Source organism: Malassezia japonica, chromosome 5 (genome assembly GCF_029542785.1).
Source record: "Malassezia japonica chromosome 5, complete sequence".
NCBI lineage: Eukaryota > Fungi > Basidiomycota > Malasseziomycetes > Malasseziales > Malasseziaceae > Malassezia > Malassezia japonica.
Window position 1 is genome coordinate 552,912 of NC_083374.1, and position 18,093 is coordinate 571,004.

Consider the following 18,093-nt stretch of genomic DNA (forward strand, 5'->3'; position numbering starts at 1 on the left):
ACACACCGATCAAAAATCCACCCACCCCGCCAGACGGCCGTGTTGTTGCGGAATTCCAGGCGCCGCACGGATGCCACGCGGAACACAGCCTAAGCCAACACTTGGCTTAATTCGAAACACACCCCCTCCACTTTCCTCCACGCTGCGGTGATTGGCACAAAGCATGGCGCACGATGCATGCAGCGCCGCACTTGCAGTCCAGGACAAGGCCAAGGGCGCAGGCGATGGTGCCCCGCGCGACACGATCCTGCGTGTGAAGCGCAAGCGCGATGAAGATCCGATTGACGCTTTTGTCGTGCAGCTCGGGACAGTGCCGGGCGCAAAGCAGCCTCGCCCGACAGCGCGGGGGGGGCAAGAGCCTGGCATGTTTCGGCTCCGCGAAACGGTGCCGAAACCCCTGAATGATGCTGCGCGTGTGATTGAAGCAGAATGGGATGCAAGCCGCCGAAAAATCGCTATTAAGCGGAAGCGCGATGGCCACGAGGAGGATGATCAGGCCCAGCGGAAAAAGACGTGGACAGCGTCCAGCACAAGTCCATCGAGGATGGATCACTTTGCGGAAATGTTGTCTGATTATTTAAAACGTACGTTGCTTTTCTCACGCAGTCCAGCCCAGCCAGGCCGAACCAAGCAAGGAAGCCGAAAAATATGTGTACGATATCTATTATCGCGAGACGGTGCCGCTGCACTGGAAACTCCCTGCCAACAAGGAGGAATCGAAAAAGGCCGTGGAAAAGCATAAGCCCCCGGCAATCGGCCGCGTTGCACGCGTTGGACCGCCACAGGTCGGGCGCGCGTCCGAGCCGGCCAAGGCTTCGTATTCTCCTGTCCCTCTGCCGCGGCACACGCCTTCGGCGACGAGCGCGCCGGGCTTTGAACATCTGAGTGCACTCAGCACCGAGCATGCGCCCGACTGGGAAGAAGACTGGGACGAAGCCGACTTTATCCCTGTCTTCTTGCGGCCGAGCGTGGACGAAGAAGGACGCACGACCGTCGTGCCAATTTCGTCGACCGGGCAGCGCCTAGCAGAGGCACAGCTCGTGCACGAAGAACTACGTGCTCCGCCCTCAATGCTGGGCGAGGACGAGGACAGCAACGACGAGGATTACTTTGGCAACGACTACCCTGATCGCGACGAATGGGAAGAGAACAGCGATACGTCGGAGGAGCCTGATTCTTAAGATAATCTACACAACTTGCTAGTCTATACCCATAAAACACGACCATCGCCTACTCAGCAGCGGCAAGGTGATTAAAGAGCCCAGACCACGTAGGGGAAGGGGGTGCTAAATATTTACGCGGTCCATGCAGCAGGGTGCATGGCCGGGAGGGGCGATGAGCTCCCCCAATCATTTTGCGAGCCATCAATTGATGTGGGCGTATCCCCTCGCGGATTGCCACCTTTGCGCGTGCGAAGGTGCACACCCATATAGTGACGATTTTTATCATGTTTTCGTGCAAATCGCTTGCCGCATGTCTCAATTGGACAAACGAAAGGTTTGAGGCGGTTCTCGATGGCCTCATGCGTAGTGATATGCATCTTGCGGTTGTAAGCCCGCTCGAACATCTTGTGACAGATGGGACATTCGTACAAGCGTGAAGACGAATTGTGCTTGTTGCGTGCTGCGCCAAGCTCGGCCATGGAAGCCGCCGAGCGCTTGGAGGCGGGCGCATGCGCTGTGGCGCTCGGACTTCCTCGTGATACAGCAAGCGAGACAGTGGCAAGCCCCGTTTGGACGACCGCCTCTTTGCTGATCACAGGTTTGACCACTGAAACAAGCGGATCCGCCCCTTGAGTCGGCATGGCCGTCGAGTAAATTTGGCGGAAGGAGTCCTGAAAAAGGTCCATAGGCACGTCCGTCCGGGGAGGCGGCGTTTGCGGTATCGGATTGCCTTGCATCGGAAGGATACAAGGCATGCTTGATAATGTCTGCATAGGCGCTTGTGCATTGGTCTTCGCGACGGCCGTGGCCATTTGCGTCAGCGGGACTGCCTGCGACAGAAAACCGTATAAGTCGTGCTCAGGATTTGACATGAGCGAGAAAGAATCCGAAGTAAAGTCTCCGGATAGCGGATTCATAGTGGTAAAGTTATGCCGCACTAGGTTTTCACCTACCGCCTGCGAACCCATCCGGCTGCCAAGGTTTTGGGAGTAGGATTCGTAAACACCAAACGAGAGCGACGTAGGACTAGGAAGCAGTTCTGGGACTGGTGCCGTATTCATCCCTTCATCCATAGGCTTGCCGCTGGATACCGTAGGTGGGAGCATCAGAGGGAAGTCCGAAGCTTCCGACAATGTTGAAATGGTATCAGACAAGGTTGGGTGGGCCATGTCGCACATCGCCAGCTCGAGAAAGGGGTCCTTTTCGAAGATGGGGTTCATGACGTCTTCTGTAATAGAGATTTTCGACGCAATGCGAGCGTCGAACTCGTACATTTGGTCAGGCGTGATTGAAGGCGGGAACGCAATTGGAGTCGCACAGACGTCTTGGTCTACAGCAGGCACACTGTCATACCGAGGCCGAGGATGAAACGACCACTTTCCACGAGATATATCTTCGTATAGGACACTCGTGGAAGCTTCCATGGGAAAAAAGAGAGCAGAAGCTCCCTAAGCCTTTACGGTTAGGCTAGATCCCCTCGCTAATCGGCAATGGTAAAAGCGCAAGGGCCTAGTGCACCCCTTGCCCTTTCGGCCGAATACTGGTTTTAATTTGAACGTGGTAGGCGATCTTCATACCCGTGCCGGATATATCGCGCGCAATGACGCGGAGAATGTCACGAGGAAAGCATATTGTCAAAAAGCCCGCCAACGCGACGGGAATGTATGGGGGAATTCTACAAGGAGAGAGAAGGGATCATACGAGGAAAACTTGGGTCGACCAACACAGATCGCCTGCGCTTGGGTTCAACAATATTTTTTCCGAGATTCACCCCGGCAGTGTCGGTGTTAGGCGTGGCTGTGTCCAAAGATGCAGATTTAGAGAGAGAATGAGCGTGGGCTCCGCAATAGCGGCGACCACCAAGGTCGTAATAGTCATCGAGCATCAGGCCGCAAGATTGGCCCTGTACGTCGACATAGGTGCATGTGAAGCAGCCTTCGTGGTATTTGCTGCCGTTTGCCTCGCGGTATATGCCTTCGATGCCTCGTTGACACGTGGCGCAAAGGGTATCGCACTTTTCGTGGTAATGTTGGTAGCAATAGGGCTCGTCCTGGAACACGTAGAACTCTTCATAACGCAGGCTCCGAGGGCATACTGTGCATTGGAAGCACTCGGGATGGTATACGCCACTGAGTTTGCCGTCGGCGCTGCGCAACTTGCTGCGCTGAATTAGTTTATGACAACGACGACAATCGAGCGGATTTTGGCTCTCAGCTTCCGTGCTAGTCGAAATGGGCACGTCTGTCGGCAAAAGATCGGCAGAGAGCCGGCTGTCCAGCCAAGCTTCAACAGTGAGATTGTCTGCATCGCTCTCATCGTCCTCAGCTTCGTCAGCAGGAAGCTTGGGTGAAGTCGAACGTATAGGTGCCTCATCAGGGACGTCTTTTAAAACGTTGGGCAGCTCCTTGACTGTTTCTGTATCCGAGACAGCAGGTTCGACGTGGAGCCGGGGCATGCCCATATGGGACGGAGCACGTGGTCCGCCATTATGAGTCTGGCGACGAGTAGCATACGACACGGTAGAGTAACGCGATGCACCGTCAATGGACTCATCCTCGCTCGAATCGTCAAAGCTGCCGTCATTCCACATGAATGCATCGATGGCATCCAAGGCCGACTGACGCATTGCAGTGTCCGAAGGCGGCGGCATTAGCGTGTTTTGTCTCGGTTCGGATGGTCTTCCTGGTAAGTTTTCCGGTTTCGTTTGCACAGAGGGAGGGCTGAACCGAGCATCGACACTGGTCGTCGGCGTCACAAGGCTCTGCGTCGAGGTCGTGGCCGAGTCCCACATGTCGCGCGATTCAGGCCAGCCGGGTTGTGGCTCTGGGGACGCCGCAAATCCGGTAGAGGGTACTGGAGACAAAGACGCATTCATCGTCGGAGGCGCGCCCAAGCTGGCTACCGACGGCGACGGGGAGGACACTTCGAATTGTGGCTTCGGCATAGGTACATTGTCCAACAAAGTAGGCGCAGAATGCATTCCCGGAGACCCTGCGAGTTGGTAGTGCCCATTGTTCCGAGATAATGTCTGTACAGTCAATTGTGGGCGCTTCGGCGTCCCTTGCGACGAAGACGATGATCGGGGCTTGGTCTGCCGAGGCGCCGGAATGTGCCGCCGGATAATATGCATGTCTAGTGGCTCGGGCGGTGTGCGCATGCCGTCCGGAGGGATCATGAAATGGTTGTACCGCGGCTTCTGTAAAACCGGTGTCGGTGTCGCGACACGAAACCCATAGGGGTCATCCACCACTTTGGCAAAGCGGGGAAAGCGACCACAGCTCAGGCGTGTGTGGGAGAGAAGAGACGACTGATCGTCTTCGTGGGGAAACCATTCAGACCGTGTCGTGCTCGACTTCATGACGGGCGATGACATAGTTGACAGAGAATGCATGCTGTCGTCTCCGAGCTGGAGTCGTTGGACCCCTACACCCGCAAAGTTGGTGCTAGATGGAAGGCCCTCATCATCCATGGACCCCATCATTGCGCACCTCACCGATTCTATGTCAATGAGAAAGCGACGTTGACACGCTTAACGGACAAAGACTGCGCTACGCGGACAAAGTTTGATAAACTCAATCGCGCGGCCTTCCGTCCTTTAGACGTGCAGGCCGTCTGACGTACAGGTTCTTGTTGCACGACACGCGCAGATTCTGCACACGCTTGGCAGCCGGTTGATCTCTTGGTGGTCAATCCCCCTTGCAGGCTTTTCGCGTTCCAACACCCAATTCGGGGAAATTGGACTGCGCAGCCAATGGGACAGAATTTTAGGCACGCGACAGGGTCCCGGACGAGGGACCTGAATAAAGTGCCGGTGACACTTACGTCATTTATATGCAGGAAGCTGCCTATGTGCGTTCCTGTGCGTCGCTGTAAAACGCACGTCGGCAAGAGCAAAAAGACATAATAGTACAGGATGTGGGGAACACGCAACATCATCACTGCAGCAGACGCGTCGACACGACAGGGGAGGTAGGAAACGAGCAGGAGCTCCTCGCTTGGCAGCATGGATTAACGTAGAGATGATAGACATGAAGTTGAAGCACGTGGCAAGTGGAACTTGAATTCATCAAGATTGCGATCCGGGCCTATGCGCTCAGCGCACCTCGGCATGCGACTGAGTCCGCGCGTCTGACTCGGGCGCATGGTCACCCGAGTAGACGGGCTGCACATTGCTATGGCCCTGAGAAGAGGGCATAGGCTCAGAAATCTTAGGACGCTTCATCATCTTCATGTCGTCCAAAGCGAAATTTTGCGCGCCGAAACCACCCGAGGGGAACGAATCAGAAGGGCCGTGGCCGCTCGCGTTGGTCATCGCAGCATGGCCGCCACCGCTCGGCGTTCCCGCGGTCTGTTGCGAGTTCTGCTCCGAGTCCTGGTGAGAGGCTTCCGAGGGCGACTGGCTGTAGTCGTCATTGGGGCGCTTCATACCCGAGATCCGGCGGTGCGTGCCATTCGCACCCGGGTGCATGTTGGTCGGCGTACCGGGTTGTCCAGCGCTAGTGTCTGCACCGTGGTCCACGCGACGGTCCATACCCATGGACGAGGTAGGCGTGGAGCGCATAGGCTGCGGCATGCCCTGCGAATAGTGGCCGTTGGCCGACGCAAACATGCCCGGACCAGCCGTCGGCGGCGGCACCATCGCAGAGTGATGCTGGTGGTGCGGGTAGTGCTGCTGGTACTGCTGGTAGTGTAGCGAGTCATTTCCAGCTGCAACCTGTTCATGGGACTGCTGCTGCGCGTTCCCCCAGTGACTGCTGTCGAGGCCCGCATGCAGCGGCATGCCCGCGCCCATTTCACCGCCGCCCACTTCTTTCATACTCGCACCCCCGGGGCTCGGTCCAGGATAGTGGCGCTGGACATGGCGCTCCTGCGCAGCTGCCATCACTGCCGCAGTCCGAGGGTAATTGTCGGGGTGGTACAGAAAGGACTGGATGTTGGGCTCGAACAGAGGGTACAAAGCGTCGGCAATGCCGTGCTGCTCGGCGAGCTGCTTGCCGCGGTTGAAGGCGATCCACACGCCCTTGAGGTGCATCGCACCGACCTTGACGACAATGCGCTCCTTTTCGTTCTTCAAGATACCATCGCGCTTACCACGAGACATGCCACAGACGTTGAGCAGCTTGGTGCCATTGACCATGTTGTTGTCGTGGCGACGCGCAACGCACACGCCCTTGACGTCCACCTGGAAACAAAGGGTACCTTCGTCCTCCCACAGCGTCGTCGTCACACGGTGGCGTCCAGCCAGGGGCAGCTGCGTGCTGTACTGTGGCGTCGCACCGTACGACGGAGCCTGGACCACCGCGCTCGGGGCCATGGGCCCCCCTGGACCAGCAGGAAGACCTGCCCCTCCGGCCGAGCCGGCCATGGACAAAGGAGTACCGGCCTGCGCGTGGTGCGACGCCATATGGCCCGCCGCGTGGGGACTGTACCCATTGTGCGGCACCATGCTGTTCATCACCTGGTTGTGGTATGCAGGTGTCGTCGATGCACCTGGGTAGTGGGGTGGGTGGCCGTAGTGTGACATGTGTCCCATGTAGTTCGGATACGGGGGATAGGCATGGCCAGAGTACGAGCCGCCGTACATGGGGTGCTGGGCAGCTGCGTACGCGCCATAAGGCGACGCAGCCATCGGCGAGAGCTGTGCGCCAGGGAAGGAGCCTGCAGCAAGGTGATGCGGCGTCTGCTGGACGCTTTCAGGGTACAGGCCCGCGCCCGAGGCATGGTTGACGTGTGTGTCGGATGCAGGAGCCATACCAGAGCTGGCGTGGCCATGCATCGGTGCCGTGCCGCCATGCGTCGCCGACGCCTGCGCGTGCTGCACAGATGATGCACCATACTGCGACGGGCTGGTCGAGGGGACCGAAGGGCTTGCCGTGGACATGCTACTTCCACGTTCGCTAGCAGAGAAAGGCTTGTGTTTCAGACGAATAAGAGTGCTAAAAGACCTTATTCATACACTGTCGACGTGTGTCTTCTCTCCGCACCAGATTCGCTTGGGATCCAGGAACTTGGCGTCAAGCACCTCGAAGCAGTAGAACTGTGTGAGGATGCGGGTGCCGGGTGCAGGCACCCGCTTTTGCTTGCAGTTTGCGTCTCGGCTGGCTTGCCGGCTGCGCAGCAAATCGAATCGCGTCGCATTCCGCCGGCTGCCAGCATTGCATATTTCGGCCGATGTCATGCAGATACTCACGTGAGCTTCGCTTCGTCGAGATTATGTGATATTTAGTCATTTAACGGGCGTGCGCGCACTTTCCAACGCAGGGTGCAGCATCGGCACCAGCAAGCACTCCACCGCGATGCTGGACGAAACGACTCCGGCACCGCCAGAGGCTGGACATCCTGCTCCACAGGAGCCTCAGGAGAATGAGTCCAAGATGATTACTGAGCAAACTCCTGCTCAGGTGCCGCTGCCGGAGGAGCGAAAGGCACCCGAAGAACCCGCGCCGCAGCCCCACCCGACACGCAACAACTCGGATCCTATTCCCCAGTCGGACGATAAGCAAGAGGAGGACACCAATCAGCGCTCTGGAAGTGCGCCTGCAGAGGCACCCAAGAGCACGGACGATACCAATGCCCAAGAGTCTGACCCCGCCAACCCGGACGTACAGCAGCAGATGCGCGAACAGGAAACAACGCGTCTCATGTGGCTCTCGCTACCCGAGAACGACCAGTCAGCCTACTACTCCGATCCCGATGAGGATGAAACGCCAGACTATAACGATCCAGGCCCGTCCCAGTATACCAACCGCAACCACAAGCTGCGTACCAAGGACGGCATGCGCTGGATCCACCGTGGAAAATTGGGTGACTGGACAGAGGCGCGTGCAGAGCGCGAGCTCCAGGAGCGTGAGGAACGGAGAATCGATGCTTTCCAGCACGCCAGTGTCGAAGCGCTCCTAGAGGCTGAGGCACACATGCCGGGGGGTCTCGGTGGCATCTGGCGCGAACCTCCTCGCTTCAAACGCAGGCGGGTCGGCGTGCCGACGGCGCGGCGGAACAAACTGCGCACCGAGAGTATGGACCCTGAAAACGATCTTTTGGGCGACGACTTGGACGAAGAGGAGCGCTTGTCGCTTAGCGCAGCCACCTTGGCACCGTCGCTCCTCCTCCCGGTGCTCAGCCCTCGGGACTTGCTGCAGAGCAAGCTGCTCAAGCAGATCTTTTGTAACCCGCACATTACAGCCCTGAGCCGTACAGCACTGGATCTGCGCGAAAGCGAGCATGCAATGAACCGTGCATTGGGCCGCTGCTTTGGGGCCATGGAACGCATTTTTGATTCGGACCCACGCGAGGTGGATGCGATTGCGATCGGCTCTTTGCGCAAGCCTCAGGAGGAGAGCGAGGCGCCCGCTCCTGCTTCGGGGGCTCTGGCCGTCAAACAACAAAGCGAAAAGGCGAATGCCGCGCAGGACGAAGCGCATGCCGGAAGCGAGGCGATGGAGCAGGACCCTGTGCCTCAAGACACCAAGGAGGAGCCGGAGCAGAAGCAAGAAGAGCCGAAGCAACCACCTTCAGAGAGCTGCCCGCCGCCGCCGCTGGGCCCGATGGATATTGCGCCGCCCTTGGCCCAGATTAACAACCTGTTCCTGACTAAGGAGGGGTTGACTATCCCGGTGCCCGAATCTATGGGCGAAGCGGGTGAGGGCAATACTTTGACGCTCTCGGAAGAGGACCAGCGCGAAATTGTATATGGAAGCCTCGAGTCGCTGAATGATTTGTACTCGGACAGCCGTGAATATATGGAGCGCCTCGAAGAGGTGCGTGCCATGCTCGCAGACGTCGAGTGGCACCGCGGGCATATTTGGAATATCCTTCGAAGCTGGGCGTCCAAGAAGGACAACGAGGAGTACCAAGCAACCAAGATGTACCGGGATGCGCGGAAGAATATGCACAACGTTCCCGGTGGGCCCGAGGTCATGATGCAGAACTATGATCATGATACCAGCAACGCAGGCGCCGCTGCGACAACCTCTGCAAAGGGAAACCGCGGCAGTGAATATGGCGGTTCCTCGAGTCGTCGGGGTGCTAAGCGTCGTTCGGGAAGATAGTTCTCACATAAGAAATGATCATGTATGTGACGGATGCACTAGCCTCTGCCTTTCTCCACACGAAGCTGTCCAAAAAAAGTGTGTGCAGCCCAAAAAAATGCTTCCGCGCCGGGAATTGAACCCGGGTCTGGTCCGAACAATCGGGACAAGCCTTCATGACAAGGACCCGTCATAGCCACTAAACTACGCAGAAAACAGACACTTATTCAATCGTCAACTTGCATCTATAGAAAGGTGGGGTACGGCCTGCGCGCGGCGTTAGCGAGGAAACACGTGAAAGCCGTTGTGCATCTTAGGCTCGGTCGGAAATAAGCCCCCGCGTTGACACCATATTTGGCTATTCCACCATGGCTGTCGATCCGAAAGTTGAACAGGCCGTGACGCTGGCAAAGCCCGCAAAGGTCAAACACCTGTCTTTTATCGTCCGGGCTCTTTTGTTCCATATTTTCTTTGTACCGACCACCGCGCTGCTCCTTCCTCTCTTCGTGCTCCGTGCACTGATTCCATTCGGCCCTGGCCGTTACGAGGGGTGGACGGTGCTTGAGGCACTGGGCGTCTTTTTGACTCGCTATGCCATGCGCAACATTATCCGTTTCCACTTGCAGCCGATTCCCCCTCGCGAGAAGGGCTGGCGTGAGATGGACAACATCATCGGTGGCTTCCTGTCGCTCATCAACCTGTCCGGCCCCGGTGGTCTGGTCGCCTCTGCGCCGCCGGTCGTTGATCAGGTCGAAGGCTACATTCGTGAGGGTCGCCGTGATACCGACTGGTTCAACCCGCCGCCGCTGGAGGCGCTCAAGGGTATCCTCTCGATCAAGGTCGGTGACAACAAGGTGACCGACTCTACCCAGTACAAGGGTGCGGCTCTTGTCGAACCCAAGTGGGCCAAGACGCGTGTCAAGGGTTATTGGTTCATGCACAACCATGCAGACTCGCCGACGCCTGGTCCTTCGGGCAGCCAGAAGCGCCCCGTCGTGCTCTTCTTCCATGGTGGTGCTGGTGTCAGCTTCTCTGCCGGCGACGCGTTCCTGGGCCAGACGCTCGCCAAGACGCTCGCGAAGAAGGGTCAGGTTGATCTGTTCTCTGTGGACTACAACCTCGCGCCTTTCGCTCCGTTCCCTGTGCAGATCGTCCAGGCGCTGGGTGGTTACCTGCACCTGATCAACTCGTACGGCTACCTCCCTGAGCAGATCTTTATCGGTGGTGACAGCTTCGGTAGCTGGCTCACTCTCCAGCTCGAGCACTACCTCCGCACAGATGGCAAGTTTATCACAGACAGCTGGAAGAACAAAGCATCGACCGCGTCGGGTGTTCCTGGCCTGCTCCTCCTTTCTCCGTGGGTCTGCCCCTTCGACATTGACACGCCTTCGCGCCGGAAGAGCGTGGAGACTGGCCATGATATCCTCTTTCCCGCGTATGCTCATTGGGGTGTGAACTCGTTGCAGGTCGGTCCCAACTTCAAGGACCGTTTCCCCGACCTCGAGAACCCTTGGATTGCGCCATACTGCTTACCCCAGGCCGACATTGGCAAGCTTCCGCCTTCTTACGTGCTTCTGGGTGGCCTTGAAGCCCTTGTCGACGAGGACCTTGCATTTGTGAGCAAACTTCGTGACGCAGGCGTTAGTGTTGAGTTGCAGGTGGACGAGGCCGGATGCCACGACTTCGGCACTATGTCTACCTTCCTTCCGCGTTATTCCCCTGCATGTGTTGCTATGGGCAAGTGGATCCGTGGCAAGACTGTTTGATCTTTTCGCATTTCTTCATAGTCACTCTAAGCGCATGTCGTTTCGCATCCTATTCCTAAAAAATAAAAAATTATAATAATTCGTTCGAGGTCCTATCCCAAAAATTAACAGGGCCGCCTGGGGCTCGAACCCAGGACCTCATCTTGTATCCGTCAACATCAGTCGATGTAGGAGAGACGCATTCTACCAACTGAACTAACGGCCCAGCAATCACATCTTTGTCGACTAACATGCCTATATGGGATTTGCGGAAAAAAATTAAATGTAATCGGGCTTGGTAGAATCGGCGGACATACATTCCCCCGAGCATCGACCGCGGCTGTGCTTCGGTCGTTGGGGAGGACGGTCATGCAGCGAAGATCGGAGCATACCTATGCGCTCCCCTCCTCTAAGAGGCAGTCTAGGAATATCCAATCCGCGCATTCAAGTCCATCTAACTCAGCACCCCCGTCGCCACGCACTGGTATTTTGCTGCCAACGCCGAGTAACTATGGGAACACTGTCCCACAACCTTTAGCTTATCGCCAGCGCAATCACTCTTCATCGTCGCTCCCGACGACTCCCCCGGTATCTCAACCGAGCCCAGTGGACATCTCGCATCTTTTTTCGCCTGAACGCCTCGGTTATCAGACCAATGATTGGTCTCTGCTAGGCATTGAACGCCCTCAAGTCCGGTCCAAATATATCATCACGCTCCTCTACTGGCCCACAATGACACTGTATACCTGGCCTATTGACCCACGGAAGCCACCGACGCAAGGTACTTGTTTCATCACCCCCACGGGCTCGGATAACCACGAAGCCAACTCCACGGCCACATTGCGGATGAGCTTGCGACTGCTGGAAGATTGTTTACGGACATGGATTCGCCACTCGCGCTCGCGCTCTCCTGGAGGGGGAAGTGGCGGACGTATGGTGGTAAACAACAGTGAGCTCGACGTGGTGACCACCATGTTGCGCCTTACAACCACCACCGAAGACCAGCGGGAGCACTGGCTGCGACTGCAACAGATCCCCGAGGTTATCCCTACGTCGACGCCCTCGTCCCCCGTGCAGACGCCCTCTGCAATCCCAGAAGACACGGTATATTCTCCTACGGAGAGTTCGGACTCGGGTCGGTATCCTCCGCGGTCCTCATCGCTATCGCCACATGGCCGGCGGCGAACGCCGCAGACACTCTCCCCTATTCTGACGCCTGCGCAAGGCCTGCCAAGTGTCCCGCGTCCACTGTCAGATGGAATACTACCAAGTGCCGAGCGCACGCAGTCACCGACGCCTGCGCTTTCGGTGACAGAAGCATCTCCTGTCGTGCAGAACCGGCCGCAATTCCCCAGCATGCCCGATCAGGGAGCGACTAATCCGCAGCTGGACCAAAATATCGACTCGGTAATTCAGGCCTTGTCTCTTCACGACAATGCTAAACCCGCGCCTAGTGCTGCACCGGCTGTGCCAAGTGTAACAGTGACAAGTGGAAGCGTCGACAGCCAAAATCAGCCCCTGACCACGCAAAGTGCGGAGACGGGCGTACCTGCCGGCGCACCGAGCACGTAATACTATTTTTCCAGCGCGCCTTGGCGCTGCATCATAGCCAACCAATTATGTGTAGTGACAATTCCATCATTGCGTAAAGTCCACGATACAAGGGAAGGTGGGGGAACCGCGGCTATATATGTAGTGCCAAAGCACAGCGTTCCTAGGGCAGGGGGGGAGTCAAGGTTCTTAGAGCGTCGAGCAGAAGGAGCACATGGTGTCCTTCGTGTCTGCGTTCACCGTCGAGGCGATGATGATCGGCACCAGAATCAGGGCCAGGAACACCACCCAGGCAAAGACAAACACGACCGAGTAGCGCATCACGATCGAGCGACGCTGCGCGCGCTGGCGGAGCGAGTAGATCGGTGCATGGATCTGCTTCGAAGGACGCAGCCAGAAGAGCGCCGTAGAGTGGAAGCGGTCCACGTACGGCACCAGCAACGGGATCGACAGCGCAAAGAGCAGCAGATGAGCCGTGATGAAGTCTGCCGAGAAGAGCGACATCTCGATAATCTTGACGATGTATTCACGCGCCGGCTGGCTGAAGGCGTGGCCACCGAGGCCACGGCCGTACCAGCGACCCGTCCACCACGCACGGTTCGTCTCGTCGTGCTTCAGCTCACGCGAGATGACCAGGGCGATGAGGATCTTGAAAATAGCGCGCTGAATCGCAATCATCGCAAGAATACCCAAGACCGTGTTGGCCGTGTTGTAGTACTCAATGTACCACAGGAACTCGAAGATGGCGAGAATACCGGCAACAGAGAGGAGATGGGCAATCGCGGCAATCACACTGCCGAACTTGGCGCAGCACGAGTTGAGCGCGGGGCCGAAGAACAGACTCGTCAGGAACAGCACCAGAAGCACGGCGGCATTCCAGGCGATCGGCACGAGCGAGATGATGGCCAGGCGCACAATACCGCCCTGAACGTCGCCACGGCGCGCGTCCGAGTCGGGCAGGGCGGGGAAGCTTTTCACGAAGCAGTAGCACACCGAGAAAATGACCGCAATGCAGATCGGCACAATGACCTCGTGCATCACAATCGTCTTCAGACCAGCGCGCGGAACATCGTTGGTCAGCTTCTCCGAAGGGTGACCCAGGCGCTTCTTCTTGAAGCCCGTGATGCGCGTACGGCTCAGACGACAGTAACCGATCCACGAGTTGGCGTGCGAGCGGCTGTTACCACGCGCCATCCAGCGCAGGAATTCGCGGTAGTCGATGACGAAGTCCGAGAACGAGAACTCGTGGGGGTTGAACAGGAACGGAGCGACACACAGCGCAACCAAGCTGATCCAGAAGTAGATCAGATGGGGCATCCACACGGCGAGCGTCGCGTAGAAGCACATGAGCAATGCGCGCATACCCGAGTAGATCGACGGACCGGCGAAACGGCTGTAGAGTAGGGCGAAGGTCTGGCGAGTAGTGGCGAAACCACGGCCAGTGGCAATGTAGCGGGCACCACCAAACGTCAAGTTGGTAATGATCGAGTGCGAGTAGATCTGCGTCGTGAAGATCTCAAACAGCGGGCTGAGCGAAGCGAACTGCTTAAAGAGACGCACAAACGCAGAGATCGCACCACGCTCCGACAGCTCTTGCAGGAAGAGCGGCAGGAAGGCGATCATGAACACCAACAGAATACTGATGACCGTACGTTGCACCCAGTAGATGACGGGGTTCAGGTAGTAGCAAGTGCCCGAGCCAAGAATGAACTCACTGCCCGTGTCGGGGCACACTTCGAGCGAGGAGTAGAGCGAACCGATGAACATCAGCGCAAACATGAACATGTGCACCGCAAAGATGACCATGATGTTGTTGATGTGGAAACCGGGGTGACCATAGTAGAACGTAAGGAAGCGATCCACCGGGAGCTGCGTACCGAGGTAGTAGTACTCACGCGAGAGAATCTGCTCACCCATACCGTTACCCAACTTGGTAATGAAGTTGAGAATGGTACCGAAACCAAGGTCACGACCCTTACCACACTGGTAGTACTCGCAGTGCTTAATGCGAGCGCCACGGCAGAAGACCATAATACCAGCGTAGATATCCTCGTTCAGATGCAGACCCTTCTGCGCCTTGGAGACACCGCCACGCGTCGTCATGTACGTCGAGTTCAAAAAGTCGGGGTGGCCGTAGTGGAACTTGCCGCCAATCTGTGCGAGACCACGACCAGCGAGCGTACCGAACGTCTGCTCCTTACCGGCAGCAACGTCACCAAGGATACCAATGTTCTCCGAGAAAATGTACTCCCTCGAACCAACAATGGCGACCTTGGCCTTTTCAAACTCGCGGTAGTGAGGACCGTAGGGGTTCTCGCTCGGGGTGTCGATCGCTTCGAATTCGGCCAGGACATTGCGGATCTTGAGACACTCTTCCAGGTAGTTGTCCTGGTTGGCGTCAATCAGCTGGAGGTACTCGCCACGCGTGAAGATGATCGCGTGGTTCTGGTTGTCGGCCTTACCGTCACCGAGAATCGGGTTACCCGGCAGCTCGATGCGGAACTTGGGGCGGCGGCGGCCGCTCGGAAGCATCTCCGAGTGACCATCGACAAGCGCAGAGAACCAGCGCGACTCACCACCTTCCTTGCGCGACGGCTCCTCGTCCAGGTAGGCAATCAGCAGATCGGGGTAGGCACGCAGCAAGAACTCCGTGTTCTCGATTTCCTCCTTGTTGAAACGCGAGTAGCGCTGCATAGAGATCACAAACTTGAACTTGCGACGGCTCATGCGCTCCAGCTCACGCTCCAGACGCTCCGTGTTACCACCAAAGAGCTGCACCACCTCGGGGTTCTCGACACGGTAAAGCAGTTTGATGGCCTTGTTGTAGTTCATGAAACCAGACACGGTACGGTAGAGGGTCTGCGCACGCAGCGACGACCAAATACGCGTACGCAGCGTGTACTCGGGCGCGGCCGACTTGAAACCAATGCAGTAGAAGGGCAGGTCATCCGTCTTGGCACCCTTGCCCGCCGCCTTCTCGTCTTCCAGACCAAAGGGCGGTGCACCGGGGAAGCCACTCGTCTCCTCCGCAAGAATCTTGGTGTCCTTCACGAAGTTGTCCCACTCGACCGGGTGCAGCTGCTTGAGGTACTCGAGCAGCGTCACACGCGTGTTCTGGTCCTCCTCGCGAATAATCTCACGCAGCGAAAGAAGAATCTTTTCGCTGTAGTGCGGTGTAAGCACGGAAAAGGTGGGCATCGCGTCCACAGGCAGTGGCTCGGGGATGGCGGTCGTGAGCGACTGCGCAAAGAAGCTGATACGACGCTCGGCCTCGGAACCCTTGGGGAAGAACTCGGGCTTGGGGCCCGAATCCATCTGGTTCAGGAAGAACGGCGGGGCACGGAGCGTGCGCTTGTACGGCGCATCCTCGGCCGGAGCCTGATGGTACAGGAGGCGCTGGACGTGGTCGATCGACAGGAGATGCTCACGGTACATCGAGATGATGATGGCGTTCCACACCTGCGAGACAAGCACCTTGGGCTTGTACTTGACCTCCATGTCCTGCGTAGCAAGCAGCTTCGAGTAGATGCGCTTGGGCAGACGCTGGAAGATGTCCGACCACGGCGTCCAGACCGACAGACCCATCGAGAAGGCCCAGCCGAGCGAGAAGACGGTGGACCAGACAACGTACCACAGGAAGGTATCAAGGAAGAACAGGCACAGGTCCATGATCATGATCGCCGCAAGCGTAAAGGCCGGCTGCAGTGAGCAAAGCACGGTGCCAAAGTAACGGTCGTGGCAGTCCTGCACACGCATCGTCACGAGCACACCGAACGGATCACGCAGCGAGAGCGTCAGGAAGAAGTAGCTTTCCGTCAGCTTGCAGCCGAACACGAGCACCCAGAGCAGAATCGAGAAGAAGCGGCGGTTCGTAGGTATCTTGGCAAACGATGCAGTAAAGGTCTGGTTCGCCAGGTACTTGCGCTTGCGGCCAGCCACACGGTCGCCAAACAGGCGGCCGGACGGGACGAGCGAGAAGAATGCCGTAATCACACACGAAACACACATGTGCACGATCGCGATAATATAGGCAATGTGGTTCATGTGCTTGCTGTTTCCCGTGCCCCTGTTGAAGCCAAAGATGTATACGGCCGGAGCGATCGTCACACCAAGACACACGCCCATAAAGACCAAACGACGAATCAAGTGGTTGGTGTTGTTCCAGCTGGTGGGAAGGTAGGTAATTTCAGCAAGCGTAGCGAGGATCATCAGAAAGGAAGACACGGCACCGCCCAGCGCCGAGGCACTGAGCATTTCAGCCTGCGAGGGCTGGCCCGTCTCATAGGCCTTGGGCGCATTGTAGGCCATAAAGTACCAGTACAGCGAAATGTGGAAGATCCACACACGGTTGAAGTTGACGAGGATATGCAGGAACGAACGCGTTTCCTTGTACGTCTTGAAGAACGCCTTGTTCCAGTCGATCTTGTCGAACTTCATAAAGCGCTGCTGCGGCGGCACGTCCACCAGGCGCGAGCGATCGTTGAGCGTGATGCGCTCGATACCCTCGGGGTACCAGAACAGCTGGTTCACGTCATCGTAACCGATCGTGCGGTCGTGGTCGCGTTCCTTCTTGATGAACTTGCCGTCCACCACTTCGAACACCTGATCACGCAAGAAGCGGTAGAGCGGCTTGACAACCGAGTGCAGGTACAGGCCCTCGGGGACCGGCTCCATACGGTTCTGGCACTCGGGCGAGCGATAGTAGTCGTCCGCGCACTTGAAGATGAAGCACAGACACTCGGGCACGAAACGCAGCTGACTGCCCTCACCCCAGCACATGAGGTAGAGTGCAATCTGGCGCACACGGTCGTAGTCGCTCATGCGGAACATGGCATCGCGCCATCGGCCCTGCGCCTGATCGAGCGACTTGGAGCCGAGGAGCTTGGCCGGGCCGCTCTTGGGCTGGCCCGAGCGGTTGGCAATGCTCGCTGCACGCGCAAGACCCGGATTCTGCGCCTTGCCGATCGCATCGTCGAGATCGAGCTGCGCGGCAAAGTACCACTTGCGGTAGTTGGCGTGTTCGCCACCGATGTAGTCGGCGTGCAGCGTAAGCAGGGCCTGCGCCGGCCGCATACGGCTCGCACGCGAGTCGAGCAAGATCATCAGATGATCGTACATGTTACGCATGTTATCGCGCTGGAAACCGAACTTGTTCGCCAGATCGATGAACACGTCTTCGATTTCTTCCTTCGACAACGGGATGTTCTTGTCGGCCGTCCACGCCGGATACGGCTCGCGTTGACGCACAGCAGCCACCGATTCGCGGTAGGAGGCCGCCGGAGGCGCTTGCTGGTAGGCGCCTTGGGGCGCCTGGCCGTTCCCGTACATGCGCGAGTCGGCGCTGTACGAGTCGGCCTTGTACGTCTGGCCGTCGTATTCATCGCCGTCGTACATACCCGATGCATCGTTCATGCCGGCATCGGTGCGATAGTTTTGTGCGAATCCGTTGCCTTCCAGAGGCGAGTTGCCCTCAGGGGCGTAAAACGGGTTGTTGGCATGCTGAGGTTGTGTCGGGTAGCCAGCACCTTGCTGGGGCTGTGCAGCCATTGTGAAAGTAGGTTAGGACGTAGTCCCAAACTCGAGAGCAAGCTTGGATCTACTTTGAGT

General features: G+C 57.6%; 5 protein-coding genes and 1 non-coding gene across 6 annotated transcripts; 3 read left to right on the top strand and 3 right to left on the bottom strand.

Annotated features, from left to right (window-relative positions):
* Window positions 1-163: 163 nt before the first annotated feature.
* On the top strand, window positions 164-1,181 carry MJAP1_003066 (uncharacterized protein; the record flags this gene model as incomplete). The annotated part of the gene is made up of 2 exons (XM_060266996.1): window positions 164-533; window positions 607-1,181. The coding sequence occupies 2 exons, from the start codon at window positions 164-166 to the stop codon at window positions 1,179-1,181; spliced, it is 945 nt and encodes a 314-aa protein (XP_060122979.1).
* Window positions 1,182-5,256: 4,075 nt separating this feature from the next.
* MJAP1_003067 (uncharacterized protein) lies at window positions 5,257-7,044 on the bottom strand (the record flags this gene model as incomplete). The annotated part of the gene is made up of 1 exon (XM_060266997.1): window positions 5,257-7,044. One exon carries the CDS (start codon window positions 7,042-7,044, stop codon window positions 5,257-5,259), a length of 1,788 nt encoding a protein of 595 aa, XP_060122980.1.
* A 415-nt stretch (window positions 7,045-7,459) lies between these two features.
* Window positions 7,460-9,096, top strand: MJAP1_003068 (uncharacterized protein; the record flags this gene model as incomplete). The annotated part of the gene is made up of 2 exons (XM_060266998.1): window positions 7,460-9,065; window positions 9,089-9,096. 2 exons carry the CDS (start codon window positions 7,460-7,462, stop codon window positions 9,094-9,096), a joined length of 1,614 nt encoding a protein of 537 aa, XP_060122981.1.
* A 215-nt stretch (window positions 9,097-9,311) lies between these two features.
* Window positions 9,312-9,404, bottom strand: MJAP1_003069. The gene has a single exon. It is a non-coding gene; the product is annotated as a tRNA-Asp (tRNA).
* Window positions 9,405-9,558: 154 nt separating this feature from the next.
* MJAP1_003070 (uncharacterized protein) lies at window positions 9,559-11,185 on the top strand (the record flags this gene model as incomplete). Its single annotated transcript, XM_060266999.1, has 3 exons — window positions 9,559-10,806; window positions 11,091-11,101; window positions 11,164-11,185. The coding sequence occupies 3 exons, from the start codon at window positions 9,559-9,561 to the stop codon at window positions 11,183-11,185; spliced, it is 1,281 nt and encodes a 426-aa protein (XP_060122982.1).
* A 1,490-nt stretch (window positions 11,186-12,675) lies between these two features.
* On the bottom strand, window positions 12,676-18,033 carry GSL2 (1,3-beta-glucan synthase; the record flags this gene model as incomplete). Its single annotated transcript, XM_060267000.1, has 1 exon — window positions 12,676-18,033. The coding sequence occupies one exon, from the start codon at window positions 18,031-18,033 to the stop codon at window positions 12,676-12,678; it is 5,358 nt and encodes a 1,785-aa protein (XP_060122983.1).
* Between the last annotated feature and the right edge of the window lie 60 nt (window positions 18,034-18,093).